This window comes from Rhinolophus sinicus, chromosome 14 (assembly GCF_057876585.1).
Source record: "Rhinolophus sinicus isolate RSI-liver-muscle chromosome 14, RSI-T2T, whole genome shotgun sequence".
Taxonomy (NCBI): domain Eukaryota; kingdom Metazoa; phylum Chordata; class Mammalia; order Chiroptera; family Rhinolophidae; genus Rhinolophus; species Rhinolophus sinicus.
This window is the reverse complement of record NC_142514.1, coordinates 127,571,097-127,587,051: the sequence shown is the minus strand read 5'-3', so window position 1 is coordinate 127,587,051 and position 15,955 is coordinate 127,571,097. Positions and strand designations below refer to the sequence as shown.

General features: G+C 34.5%; 1 protein-coding gene across 5 annotated transcripts in view; it reads right to left on the bottom strand.

The window, feature by feature from the left end:
• NOX4 (NADPH oxidase 4) overlaps positions 1–15,955 on the bottom strand; it is a 160,784-nt gene that overhangs the window by 88,249 nt on the left and 56,580 nt on the right. For all 5 annotated transcript variants that reach the window (XM_088791524.1, XM_088791522.1, XM_088791525.1 and 2 more), the window contains exons 9-11: positions 4,921–5,137; positions 2,647–2,811; positions 2,450–2,512 (exon numbers count right to left, since the gene is read on the bottom strand). In XM_088791524.1, the coding sequence (XP_088647650.1) occupies positions 2,450–2,512; positions 2,647–2,811; positions 4,921–5,137 (445 nt within the window). The remainder of the gene's footprint in view (positions 1–2,449; positions 2,513–2,646; positions 2,812–4,920; positions 5,138–15,955) is intronic.

Sequence of the window (15,955 nt, the reverse complement as noted above, 5' to 3'; positions counted from 1 at the left end):
TTAAGGGAACTATCCAGTGAAAATGTTTGAGAAGCATGCATTTTACATGTAAATGCCAAACAGAAATAATTGGACAAACGAAGGAAATGGCAGGAAAAGATAGTGCGAAGATTAATAAGCAGAAACCTCATTTAAATTGCAATTTTGAGGCCTGTAGGGGGAGCTTTCACTTATCGTTCATTGTCACCTCCCCAAACAGGAAGAGATGGACTTTCAGTTTCCAACGGGAAAGTGTTTTTCTACTCTACTACTCCAGCAGGAAGAAGGAGTATCTTTTCCTCACCTGGCAACCACTCAGCCAATGGAAGATGGTTACAAGTCATCCAGTGAAAAGCCACTACACTTTGAACTCCCAGTCTCCTCCAAGAGACTCTTACTTTACAACTGCCCTTCTGAACTCCCCCTTTCCTTTATGAATCCCCCCTTTCCTTTGTTCTCTAGACTTGTATGTGGTTCACCATTAGACCACATGTCCTGAATTGCAGTTATTTGTTGTTACTGAATAAACCCATTTTTTGGAGAGATACCTGGCTGTCTATTTGTTTAAGGTCAACAACAAGTAAATTAATATAACATAATGTGAAATTTAGCTTAGAAATGCTTGCTCTAACTCAAATTCATTTCCTGGCAGCAGTCTCTTTTCCCTCTTATGAAAATAGAAACTCCCTTTGGGGATAGTATGAGTGAACCAGCTAGTAATCCCCTAAAATCTGGGAAGGCTACAAACCATTCCCTAAGCCTATACACAGTATGTGGTGCACAGATGGTCTGATGAAAAGAAAAATTGATGAATGTCTGCATCCAACTTCTTTGTCTCCATCCAATGCACTCCTGAACTTCAATCTTTCTTGATAAAATAGAATGCTATTAATTATTCCACTAGATGACAAACTACCTTTCCTTAATTATTAATTTTAATTTATTAATAAATAAATTTGCTATATACAGACAGAGTGCAAAATTTGGAGCAATGAAGCAAAAACATTTTTTTTTTCCTTTCAAGAACTGCTATTGAATAAATAATTTCTGGTTTTCCTCTAATCATCTGACACTTACTTTCTGTTTCTTTTATCCATTAAACATAGATTTTTCTGGCCTAGCTGTCTTCACAAGTACATGTTCTCAAGGGGAAAACTCACATTGAAAATAAAAAGCGTAATCGCTAATATGTGTTTACATGTACCTGGCACTTTCCATGTTCCAGGCTTTGTTCTACATGCTTTAATGTAGTAGTTCATTTAAATTCACAGCATATCTATGAATGGTATTGTTTTTATCACAATATTACACTGGAGAAATATAAGTTGGCCAAGGTTTCCAAGTTTTCAACTTGTCTAATACATCAAGTTTGAAAGTGGTTCCAATCTCAGTACAACCCAAACTCATATGTCAGCACTTTGACACCAATTCTTTTTCTGACCCCCTCCATCTGTTCAATTATTTTGCATATCTTAAGCATATATTTAAACATGTGGTCCCTGTTCTCAGTTACTTTCATTACAAATTGAATAAAAATCTTAATCCTCCTCATCAATGGGGGATATTAAATAAATTACAGTACTTTCCTACTGTGAAATATTATGCAGTCATTAAAAAAATAAGGTATGCATAAATATAATAATGTGGAAAGTTGATCATGACATATTGCTGAGTAAAAAAGAGAAAATTATACAACAAACGATCCAGCAAACAAATGCCAAATACCTACATCTGCCTAAGTATATATGAAAATGTCTGAAAGAATATATGTCAAACTCTGGAGAAAAAAAAAAAAAGAGAAATGGGGAAAATGAGAAAAAGTTCCTTCATATTTTATCTTGTTTACTTGTAAATGGTTTACATTTTATAATGGGTTTGTGCCATTTTTATAATGCATAAAGTAATGTTAAACAGCATGCTAAAAATATGTGGTGATGTCATTATTTAGCTAGATTCCCTCCGCACCCAATATTTATTCCACTTTATTTTTTTGACTTTATTTTCCTTTTCCTTTTCCTTTTCCATACACAACGTGGGTACCAATTACATTGGACTTTTCTAAACTTGCCTGGATTTTCTTATGCTTCCACGTCAACTCAGAGTACCCTTGTTTTCCTTAAACTCAATCTCTCTAAAGAAAATCATACACATATTTTGGTATGTACTTTACAAAAGGAAAAGTGAAAATATCCAGGAAATATTCTGCAATTTGAATCAGTGAGGTTTAATAAATTTTAGATATATCACTTCCTAAATTTTAAAGTGGTAGAAAATAATAATAAACAGTTACAAAGTTTCTTAAAGGATAATTATATTTCTTTGTAAAATGATAGCTTGCTTAAACTTAAGTATATTTTGAATGATAGCCTAGACGATTTATAGAAAGATGTAGAGTACATACACACAAAAGAAAAGATGCATTTCATTCTAGAAAATAAAAAAAAAAAAAAAAAAAAAAAATGTTTCTTACCATTGTGAGGGTAAATGGATGGTTTTCTAATGCTGACACACTGGGACAATGGAGAATAATATACTAAAAAGCAACAAACATAATTTTTAAATGACCAAGAAAGAAGTTCAAATATTCCAATGATGGTACATCTGCTAATTTTAAAAAAATTATATAAGGATAAAAGGTATTTTAAAAGTGGCTGAACACTGACTCACCTGGCCAGGTCTTGCTTTAAAGTTTTCTTTGACCATTCGGATTTCCATAACATCTGAGGGATGACTTATGACCGACGTGATGGTGACTGGCTTATTGCTCCGGATGCACCTATAAAGTCTTTCGGCACAATACAGGCACAAAGGTCCAGAAATCCAAAGCCAAGTCTAATGGAGAATTTTTGAAATACAGTGTAAGAAATACTTTCATTGTATTGTAGGAATCTTTATATCCTGCCCAACTGCTTATTTCACACATTACGGTAATAATATTTTAAGCTGCTATTTTAAATAAAATGTAAAAAGTGGAAAAAAAATCATACTCACTATAACTTATTCAAAGATGAGTTAAAATATAAAATAAAAGGGAAAGTGATGTTAAGACCCTAGTATCAAACCATCGCCTGGGGTATAACTACCATTAACAGTTAATCATACATTGTTTCATATATCCTTCTGTGCACACAACAAATATAGAATGCATATGAACAATACCTTTCTCTAAAAACAACAAAGGAAAGTTGAAAGCTCCAAAAAATCTGAAGATGATTTTTATAAAAAAATGTACCAGTCCCACGTTTGTTTAAAAAAAAAAACAACCTTAGATATTTAATTTAATACATAATGTACATGTAGAAAATGTACACACAATGTAAAATATGTGCACATGTTTTTAAATATGGGATATAGTAGGCATGTTGTTTACAACTTACTTTTACATAATCAATAGAATATGAACAAGAAGATAATATTTAGAATTTGGAAAGCGTAACAGTTTTGCATGTGTGGTAGAGGGGATAGCCCTGGTCCCAGGATAACTGGGAATTGCAGAAGCCTGTGTAGCCAACCCTTCTCCTACAACTGCACACTGTATCTCCCTCAGTACATGGAAGCCACCAACCCAAACTTGTCTTAATGGTCACTTTTTTAAACCTTATTTACACAGTTATTTGAGAACTTCCTCCTTCCACGCAGACAGATCATGCCTCTTCCTGACATTTAGTTTGACACTGTGTGAAGAGTCGACATCCCAGGACAAGCTCTGCAATGCAGCAGGCTTACAAGTTTGGTACAGTCACTTACCCTTTGAGCATCAGATCCCACATTAGTAAACCGGAGTGGCAATACTTGCCCTGCCTTACATAAAGCATTGTGTGAAGCCCATAAAAGTTTGGAAAATCATGAAGTTTAATAGAAAATGACAGGATTATTATTAATAATAAACACAAGGCTAATACACTCATTCCAAAGTCATCTATAAATCACTCTACCTTTTCACTCCTCTCTCTTCTTTTTTTTAAATTAAGTGTATTGGGGTAACATTGGTTAATAACGTTATAGGAATTTTGGATGCACAACTTTATAAGACCACAGCTATTTACTCTATTGTGTGCTCACCACCCGAAGTCTAGTCTCCTTCCTTCACCTTGTGTTTGACCCTCTTTTTTATTTACTCTCTTTCTCTTCTTAAAATAGACATTTGATGTTATTATTCCCCTACTTCCAGGGGTGAGTACAGGGTGTAACTCCCACATGGGCAGCTTCCATAGCCAAGAGGGAAGGTCAGGGCCCTCATCAAAATACTCGCTGGATATTTGGGGAAGAAGTTTTCCAGGAGCAAGCATGTTAGCCAAAGACCTGGTTTTACACTCTTCTTACGTCATGTATTCGTTTGTAGAGTGTAGTCAAAATATTTTATATATTTAAGCCACAATTTCCTCATCAGAAAATTGAGGATGATAGAAATTACTTCAAGGAATTACTGTGAAAACATGAAAAGAAATTATGCATACAGTGCATTTTAGCACAGTGACGAGCAGATCATATTAAGCAGCCAATAAATTGATTTTACAATTTTTTATTTATCATATATAATATTGTACATAATATATTATACTATTATAATGAATATTAATAGCATTAGTTCTTTCATTTGTTTTATTAGTCAACCTATTTTTCTCAATGGATAGGGAAAATATCTTTGTTATCTTTCTTGTGGCAAGCACCAGTGTCACAGTATACATAGTATGACCATAGATTATAAAGTCAGTTAAACAGGAATTTTCTATATTTTGTAATATCATTGGTCTTTCTCCTTGAACTGTCAGCTGCCTATAACGGAACAATAAGTATTAACTTGCCATTGAGACATCCTGAAATGTTTAATTTTGTAAGAATAATTACTTTATATACCTTCAAAAACATGTTTAAATGCAACATTGATCAATCGTATGACAACATGGACTTTGCAGAAACCAAACACAAAATTAATCTGACCTGTGGAAAATTAGCTTGGAATCTGGGCTCTTCCATACAAATCTTCACAAATGTGTTCCGGGTAAGCTCATCTGGTTTTGAAAATCCTCCAGGAAAAGATTCATGAAACTGTTCTGAGAGATACTCTGATAAGTGAATATGCCGGTAGCGGGATCCATTAAGATAAACGCAGCCAGGAGGGTGGGTATCTAAATTAGTTTGATACTTCAGCAACCCTCTAAAATTAAATTAAGAAAAAAATAAAAACAAAGAGAGAAAAAAAGATTAAAATTGGGGACACAGCATAAGAAAATAGCCTCTTATTTTTGTTAATTTTACATAGTATTATCCAAGAAAAAATGTTCTTTATGTATCTTATGTAAAAGCAACTGAGAAATTATAAAAATTTAAATAAATTCTTTACTATTGGACTACCAAAAATTTTAGTTCCCCTCACCTCAAAAAAAAAAAAAAAAAAAAAAAAAAAGCCACAAATGCATGGTAGGGAAAAACACATGCTATCTATTCAAGTATTCTTGAATTTGACTGCCTTTATTTCAAATCTGTTAGGCATTCATACAATCATATACAAATTTTCACTTCAATAAACACTATAATAATGTGTATTTTTGCTATATCTTCAAACACAAATGAAAAAGTACAGGAATCACATTTGATTTGACTAAGACTAGATAAAATAAGCCTCTCTGATTTACAGAAAAATGTTAAATATAATAACAGGAACTGGAATCTTGCATCTCTTATGGTCTGAAAACAATTAATACATAGCAATCAGACCCTAAACCTGTTTACTTTTCAATTTCTTCATAAATCAGATCACATAAAAGTCTCAAAATAATAAACCAGGAAGGAGAGTCTAAAACCCTAAAGTCCCATTCTAATTCTTTCATATTTTGCGACATTCTAAGACAAATCATTCAACTCTCTATTTCTTATCTTTCTCCTTATCAATGAGGAGTAAAGTAAGAACTACCTCATAGGGATAGTTGGTCAAATGATAAATTGTATAGAACATCATTTTATTTTTGCATAAGAAGGAAAAAGTAAAAATTTTGAAAAGCACTGACAATTTTTCAGTGTTTTATTTTTATTTTAAAGATATTAAAATTTATTTCTGAAATTATTTTTCCTGGTTAGCTAAGAGTATATTTTTAAATTACCCTTCATGCTCCCAAATAATTAATTTTAATGCACTAATAAAGTATATGTTTAAGTATATCACAGCTATAATGATTTTAGGAAGATAATATTTTAAAACAGCACAAACCATAGCATGAATAATGATACAGACAAGATTGGGTGCATTCAGGGTGGTATGGCCGTAGACAACACACAATGTGATATACAGATGATGTCTGACAGAATTGTACACTTGAAGCCTCTGTAATTTTACTAACCATTGTCACCCCAATAAATTTTAATTAAAAAAATAATGATACAGAATAGATTCCATATATGAAAGTTAGAAAAGCAATGACCAAGACAGTCATGGTGGAATGCATTTATTCAACCTGATTATTCTCCTTTTTCCCCCATTTGCTTATGTTCAATTCCCTTTCTCTCTTCTTTTTATTTTACTTTCTTCTTTCTAACTAGTCATCATGGAGTCATTGGAGAGCGTATAGTACAAGTCAGGCGCATCTAAGTAGTGGCACATATTACATGACACACATGATGGGCCACACACACATTTTTAAAAGTAATACAGTAGCTATGGCCTAGGTACAGAATAAATTCATGGATATTATACAAATGTGAGCCAAGTGCATAATCCTTCATTGGGTTCTAGTCATATAATGTAATTGTTGTGGCATTACACTTGAAAAACCTATTAATTTGATTCAGCCTCCATTACAAGTAATGGTTTACCCAAACTTGTGGCTTCTATTGGCCATCCGAGGGTGGTGGCTGACAGCTGGGTAAGCCAAAATTCTCATGCATTTATTCTACTGGCCAGACATTGAACCAACACTGGCATAATGCACTTGGCACTATTCTAGGTGGTTCTACAGAGTTCAGAAAGGAGTCACATCCGGCCCCTAACCCTCCAGAAACTTACAATCTAGTTTAGAAACTATCTCGGGAGAAGCTGAATAGAAGTTAGACCACAGATAATAATTGGAATAGAGCATTTTAGTAATAGCTTAGTAATGTCTGGTAAATACCAGGTCTAATACAAAGCAGTTTCTACACATTTCACATTAACCTCACAACAACTGCATGGAGTAAGAATTATTATTCCTACTTTACAAATGAAGATACTATTTTAATAGATTAAATAATACCCAGGGTCACACAGCTGATAAGCAGCAAATCTAAGATTGAACCCAGGTCTGATTCAAATTTCATACTCTTCACCTCTCACTATACAGCATGTTAGTTCATTAGATCCTAACAACATACCTATTAAAAGGTAAAGAAGGGAAATATTAATGTTTATTAAGAAAGTATGTCAGAAATCTTTTAAACATCTATTTCTCACTTAAACATCAAAACAGAATAATCATAAAAGGTAAATGTTTTCATTCCCATTATACAGATGAACAAAACCTAAATATTTGTTTGGATAAGAGATTAACTAAGCAGTAGTCAAAACATTCTGAGATTCAGAAACCTCATCTCCCTCAGTCCAAAAACCTATATCATGCAAAGCAAATCTGTTGGTTAAAGAAGTAAAAATCAAAAAAATGATAAAAACCTAGAAATAAAGTCAGAAAGTGTGTGTGTGTGTGTGTGTGTGTGTGTGAGAGAGAGAGAGAGAGAGAGAGAGGCTACTTAACATCAGGGAAAGGAATATTATTTATTCCTTCTCCTAACTTATAACAGTGTTTAGGTGGACACCACCCCATGTGCTAATAATGGTCCTCAAAATGATAAATGTTGGCACTATGCAGTCCAGATCTGTAGGCTAACTCAATCAAATAAACCTGTTGCCATTCTTGGTATATAAAGTGGCATATAACATTCTAAAAATCCCTTTCAATTCTGAGAGCTTTATGCTATTTTAAGACACTCTTAAGGTAAATGGCATAGGCTACCTGTGTCTTAAAACCCCATTAAATCATTTATTTCTTTATCTCATTTTGTGATTGTTGCCATCAAAGAAACATATAGGAGAGAAAAGATCTATGGACAGACAATGACAACAAACAAAAAATGTCATTCATGAAAAAATAAAGTTTGGAATCTCAGGTTATTAGGCTAAATTAGGTAGTAACGCTACAGATGGGAGGACACTGGCAGATTGTGAAGTCAGCATGGAAAGAACAGGTCCTGGGCCTGACAGACAGGTGCTGCGATGCTTCATTGTCTGTTCCTGCAAGCATCATAACAAAGTTGTGTGGTAAACATCAGTGGCCGCATCTTAGAATGAGTGAGAACTTTCGGAACTTGAAGTAATCTGCCCAAGACCAAACTGTCAATCAATGGCCAAGTCAGAGTCCCAGGCCATGTTCCTGCATCAGACCTGCTCCTGCAGAATTCCCATCCTATTTATGGACAATATTCTGAAATTGAAGACCAATGTATGAACTGAACAAAAATGTCTGATCTTCATTTTATAGAGCTGGAATAGGAGGTAGAACATGTCTACCAAGCCAACAATTTTGTGTTATTTTTCAAGTTCAATTAAATGTAATGACCTTCCTTTTCATTCCACTACTGAAAAAATAGAAGTACTCATTTCTTTGGTACTAATGCAGAATTTCTTAGAATTCCTAGAGCACGCATTCTTAACACTTTGTAAGCAGGCATTTTCCCGCCAAATCGCGTCCTAACGCGGGGCTTTTTTGACATTTTCTCGCCAAAATTAGACTTTCCGTAAAATATTCATATCTTTCGATCTATTTGATATTTTTCTATGAAACTTTCAGTGTTTAAGTTTAAAAAGAGGTCTTTATTTATTTACTTTGCAAAATTTTTGCCAGTTCCAACTAGAGGCGATATGACGAGTTTACTCGTTTTCCACAAACAAACAAAAAATATATTTCTGTAGAAATATGTTTCAATCCCATTAAAATAATGCAGTTCTGAAGAATTTTGAATAGGAATATAGACTAGATATTATCAATATTTGGATGGGTAGGTAAAAATCAAATGTCATCTCTAATCCATTTGCTTCACTGTGAACATATTTGTTGAAATTGAGTTACAAATTACGTGTGCTTATTATTATTGTTTTGAATTCCTAGTATTTACATTTATTTTAGCAGACATAATATACATGTTTCTTTAGAGTTTAATGCAATCTTCCCAAATGCAGCTCTGTGTCTACATGCCAAACAATCCTGATCCTCTTTCTTGCCCCACATCACCACCGAGATATACCTATTTTACATCTATTATTTTATTGTTTTGAACCTTATTAATTTAAATGATATGGCCCCTGCCTTCAAGAAGCTTATAATTTAATGTACTGCTATCCAACAGAACTTTCCATTGTGGTGGAAACAGTTTAAATCTGTGCTGTCCAAAATAGTAACCATGAGCTACATGTAAGCATTGAGCAATTTAAATACATAGAGATGATGAACTTTATGACATTCTGAGAAAGCCTTCATTGAGAAAGCAATTAAAGAATGTGGAGATTTCAATGGTTAGAGAATAGGAGAATGGCATTCCAATATGAGGGACAAGGATGAAGAAAGACACATGGTTTGGTCCCAAATTAGTAGAAGGAATCATGTTTTATTCATTTATATAATCTCTATATGTCCATTCTCACTGCTTAACTTCATCAGCCATCCAGCAAGTTCCTTGCACATAGTAAACCTTCAGTGCACTTCTAGTGAATTCCTTTTAAAAGCAAATAATAACCACATATTTTGTTTGAATATAACAAGTATAGCTAAACGTTAAAATGAAGGGAACATTCTTGTATGTCTTGTTGTAGCTTTCATAATTAAATAATAGTTTGAAAGCAAAAAACAGGAAGGGAAAAGAATTTAGTTAATGATAAACAGAGTCTTGCCAAGTTAAGGCAGTTATATAGTCAGGGTAGGGAAAGGAGATACATAGAGTAAATGGAAATAGGAACGTTTATTACTATTTTTTTTAGTTATAGTGCACTATGTTCCAAAGGAAAGATTTTTGAAGTATACTTGGAATGTGTAGTGTTCTTTTATCATTAGAAATCAATGATTGTATGGTATATCAAAATATAAGTTTGTGAATGCTATTGTTTTTGGACTCATAAGGATTTCAAGATGTATTTTCAACACTCAACAGTGTTTCCAAAATAGATTTTTCTTTTTTTTTTCCTTTTTTCTTCAAGAGACATTATATTTATACTATCTTTTTCTTTTTTTAATGCCTGGCCGTGACAAAGTCATGATATATATATAGTGAGAGAGAGAGAGAGAGAGAGAGAGAGAGAGAGAGAGAGAGAGAGAGAGAACATAAAATACATCCTACTAAGTTACAACATATAAACCATAAAAATATGTTATGGCAAAAGTGAAATATTACAAAATATCACCCCTACTGAAAGAAAAATGACAAAACCATCCCTACATTAACCACATCTTTAAATTTTTTAGGAGGATAGGAAAAGATGGTGGAATAGGTAAAAGCTGTGCCAGATACCTCCCAGCACCACATTAAAGCTACAACTAAATTATAGAACAATCAATCTAAAAAACCATCGAAGACTGTCTGAAGAGGATCCCTGTAACTAAGGATTTAAAGAAGAGGCCACGTCGAGACTGGTAGTAGGACGGGAACGGGAAGCTGGCTGACCTTAAATCCACAGGTCGCGGCTGAGCACTGGGAGGGACAACTCAGCATCTCACAGCCCCCCTGAAGAGGGAGTGGTACCAGTCCCACACGAGGCTACCCAGCCCAGGGTTCCAGTGCCAGGAGGAGAAATCACCACAGCATCTAACTGTGAAAATTCTAGAATGTACACAAATTAAGGTCAAGAATTTGTCCTGTGCCTCTGCTATTTTTCTGGCACCTAGAACTGTGCCTATGATCTAGAGAAATGGTTTAATAAACATTCACTGAATGAATTAGTAAATGATTGAAAGTATATAAACAATTTTTTGTGGTGGTGGTTGTTGAAACACATGATTGATGAGTCATCTGGTTTTAACAAACACGAAAGTGAGTTTGAACTCATATACTAACTTCAAATAAGATGTCTAGATTTTGCCATGGTATTTAGTAAAATAAACCATGTACGTACATTCATCTTGTAGAAAACAGCATTAAATCAGTCTGCAACTTACATTATCCCCCTTCACCCTTGAGTACTGTCAAGTTCAACCTAAGATTTCAGTCCTGCCTGACCTGAACCAATTCTAACCTAAGCAGACAAATTATCAAGAGAGTCAAGCCTTCCTATTAGCAGCATCTAGAAGTAGAGTGCTTTCCTAAGCTAGGGACCCAATGTGCCTGAAGGAAATCCCAAGCATCTGCATACACTTCAAACCAAAACTTTTACTGTCATCCCCATTTTGTCTAGTGTAGCCAGGGTCTTACCGCTGCACTCTTTCCTGGGTTCTTGCCAATGATACCTGGATGTATCTGCATCCTGCAGCTTGATTGGAGCACATATTATGTCTAGCTCTTGCTGGGGGCACTGCCGAAGGTACGAAATTAGGCAACACAGATGGGGCCAGTATCATGGGTATAACCTGTGCAGTCTTACGGGGCCCTTCGTGACTGGTTCAATTATCTGTTATCACCATCTTGAAATGTTTAATAATCTTTGATCATGGGGCCACATATTTCCATTTTGCAGTGAGCCCCACAAATTAAGTAGCCTGCCACAGACACTACACACTGAGCAAAATTAACTTTGGAGTCTAAGGACATAGGATCAAAACCCGAACTTTCCCTAAGTGTGTGAAGTTAGATAGGTCACTTTACTGTTTCCTCAGCTAAAAAAAAAAAAAAAAAAAGATAGTACCTGTTACTCCCTACTTCAGAGGTATATGTAAGGTCAGACAATTAAGTTCGCGAACTAATCCTAGAAAAAGTGCTACATACCTCAATGCTGAATATCACTACAGTAACCTTCCAAGTACTCCATTTGGGGAGCTAAGAACTGATGCCAGCACCTAGTCCACCCTTCAGAGCAATTTTAGAACTCTTTTTCTGGAATGGCCATCAGAGCTGTCATCAGACTACCCTTAATGTACTGAATGGCATCAAAATGTCTTCCTTTCGATATTTCCTTTATGTTCAGGTAAAGAAAGAAGTCATTGGGGGCCAGATCAGGTGAGTAGGGAGGGTGTTCCAATTTGTTTACTGGCTAAAAACTCCCTCACAGACAGTGCCGTGTGAGCTGGTGCATTGTCGTGATGCAAGAGCCATGAATTGTTGGCAAAAAGTTCAGGTCGTCTAACTTTTTCATGCAGCCTTTTCAGCACTTCCAAATAGTAAACTTGGTTAACTGTTTGTTCACTTGGTACAAATTCATAATGAATAATCCCTCTGATATCAAAAAAGGCTAGAAACATTGTTGCAACAAGTTCGAGAACTTAATTGTCAGAGCTTATGGGAGAAAATGCCATATGACATCAATTCCTGTCCCCATCTAGCTTGCAGGATAAAACATCAGCAAAAATAAATAAATCATAAAACCTAAGTCCAGAATTGTTATACAGAAAAATCATTTTTACATAAAAATAAAAATTAATCCTATGAATGGGAAATTATAAGTGGGAATCCCACACATTTTTTAAAGATCATAGTTGTATAGAACACTATGTTTATTAACATATGGTAAATATGTAAATATTATTGAAGGGGATTAGGATTTCATATAAGAAAGACTTAATTCCTCAGGAATTTTATTCATCCTATATATTTAAGTGAAAAATTCAAAAACCAAAGAGGGAAATGAATTTTTTCCTTCTGTGTTCCAAAGAATTTTTAGCCACAGAAGTACACAAAAATCCCCAGCAAAAATGTGCCAGTCTATAATACAACCAAAATAGGCATGATTTACTAGCTATTTTCTCTGGCACTGGAGTTGATATACTAGTTGCCATAATAACTTACTGCCTAGATAACACTAAACATAAGTGACAGTCCCAAAACGGGTTTCAAGTTACATTTAAAAAATACACTGATAATTTTTTATTACTATCTGCAATGCTTTGATAATTGAAGAAATTTGGAAGAGCCTAGAAGGACAACAGATTCTTAGCTACACTTCAATTAATACAATTTCACTCAATCCAGCAAATACTGAGTGATGACTTGTGGGAGGGATTCCATTGATTAAGACAGGTAAAAACATTCCTATCTTCAAAAACACTAGTTTACCTAAGATATATCACTCAGCAGTATTTTTTTCCCTATTTTATATTGGAACTCACAGATACCTAATGGGAGTAGGCAGAAGATAACACTGGAATTTTCCACTATTCAACTACAAATTCAGCTATAACCTGACTTTCTCCCTTTTACCTAAGGTTTCATATAGCGTATAATAGCCTGTAAAAAAGACTTCTGAATATATGGTGTTTATGTGACTTTCTCTTTCCCTGCACATTTTCAAGGCATATATATACAGACGGTGCCAAAAAAAAAAAAAAATGTATACACATTTTAAAAAAGGAAAAAAACTGTATTAAAATTGTAATACTCAATATATAGCGATTAACAAAAGATAAATACAAGTCATATGTATATATTTTTTTGGCACCTCCAGTATGTAGATTCTTTCTTTTGTCTGTGCAATTCCCATTCTTATCCTTGTTCTATCCTGTTAGCAATGGCAGACACCACTCTGAGGCTTGGTAACAGACTTTAAAATATGTGGGCAACCTGTTCCCTGAACAACCAACTATAAAGACACATCGTGGCAATAAGAGTACTGATAAGAGTGTCTCTTCCACTGTATTTTTATTGGCTCTAGTCTAGACCCCAGGTTTTTCATTGTTACTTTCAAATTACGTGGAGAATTTTGAAGGTCAAAATGCCACATAAATAGAATTTTACTTTTAGATTTATTATAAAGTTATTATGTTTATCATAATGAGGTTGTACATTTTAAGAAACATTTATAAAGCAGTACCAAAAAGAGGCATTTTCTTCTCACTCTGTTTTCTGGGAGAACTAAATTTAATCTTCAAACTCTTAGAATCTATATAACTTATAAAAAATTTGTATTTCTTATTAAATACATACAAGCATACACACATACACACTCACCAATGTATACAGATAAACTGGAATGATATCCTAGATCTTCATGTGACATGACTATATTTCATTTGTAAGCAAGGGTACCTTCCAAACCATGAATAAATAATTCAATAATTCAAGAAAAGGGTGGGAATTAAATGCTAATATTCTGGGGTCAGACTTTGGGTTCAATCCTCAAGCCTTATCAAATACTAACTGGGTGGCTTTGGGTTGACATTTAATTTAACCTTCTGTGCCTCATTTTGTCATTTATAAAATGAGGACAATAACAGTACTTACCTCATAGTGCTGTATTTGAAAAAAAGAAACTGCGTGGTGCATGTACACATATGCATACGTATGTGTGCATAGAGTGCTAAGAATAGTACCTATCACATATTAAATATCACCCAAACCTTGGAAATTGTTGTGAATAATACAATTATTATCCTCTAAAATGATAGTGTGATTCACAAATCCATGTCTATATTTGTCAGTTAAGTTATCCTTAGAGCAGCCTTCATGTGAGAAGAAAATTGTCCCACTAGTTCTTATTTTTCCCACAATCCATTTTTAACTCTGGATAAAATTTAGGCAGACGATATAATATGTGTAAAGGTAACATTATAACTTGCTAGTAAAAATCTGGCTTTAAGACACTTCCTTCAGTTTGGTTATTTTTAACTTCATTTGGGCCGCACACAGCTTTGGGAATTGAGGGTATACACGAGGTCTGACAATTAAGTTAGCGAACTCATCCTAGAAAAAGTGCTACAAACCTCATCGCTGAATATCACTACAGTCACCTTCCAAGTACTTCCCTTGGGAAGCTATGCACCAACGCCAGTGCCTAGTCCACCCTTCAAAGCAATTTTGGAACTCTTTTTCTGTAATGGCCATCAGAGCTCTACTTATATTACCCTTGATGTTCTGAATGTCATCAAAATGTCTTCCTTTCTATATTTCCTTTATCTTCAGGTAAAGAAAGAAGTCATTGGGGGCCAGATCAGGTGAGTAGGGAGGGTGTTCCAATACAGTTATTTGTTTACTGGCTAAAAACTCCCTGACAGACAGTGCTGTGTGAGTGAGCTGGTGCATTATCCTGATACAAGAGCCATGAATTGTTGGAGAAAAGTTCAGGTTGTCTAACTTTTTCATGCAGCCTTTCCAGCACTTCCAAATAGCAAACTTGGGAACTGTTTGTCCAGTTGGTACAAATTCATAATGAATAATCCTTCTGATACCAAAAAAGGTTAGCAACATCATTGCAACAAGTTCCCAAATGTGTGTGTGTGTGTTGTTTCTTTTTCAGAAATTCATGCATAGCCTACATCTCTTTAATCATTCCAAGTTGAGAACTCCTATTCTATTGAAGGAGAAGTAGGATTTTGTGGTAGAAATAATGGACATCGAGTTAATTCACAATAATTATGTCAGCCCCATCAGAAATTAAGCATCTAGAAAGTATTTGGAGCAGATCAGCTGTAAGAGTGATGGATAGTGTACCAAAGATTTAACCATGATTTTGAGCATGCAAATCCTCAACTTCCTACCGTGTTAGAGGACATCCAATATAATCTCTAAAGTAGGATAAAGCTAGGCAAATATACTGTGTTTATTATTGTAAGGCTGTGGGCTCCCAAATATCCATGTAGACCCTTACTTGAGGTAAGGTCTTTTCTTGTGATTCTGTCTCAAGGCCTGTCTTAAATGTAACACATCAGCCTCCCTAGAACTTTCCTCTATGCCTGGGAATAAATAGAATGACCATATGTGCTATTTTACCCACAGCCACAGTTTAATTATTAATAGTATCCCATTTTATTCTCAGAAGTGTCTGATGTGAACAATCAATTATATAGTGACTTCAAATCGAGAGGCAAGGAAAAAGAAACTG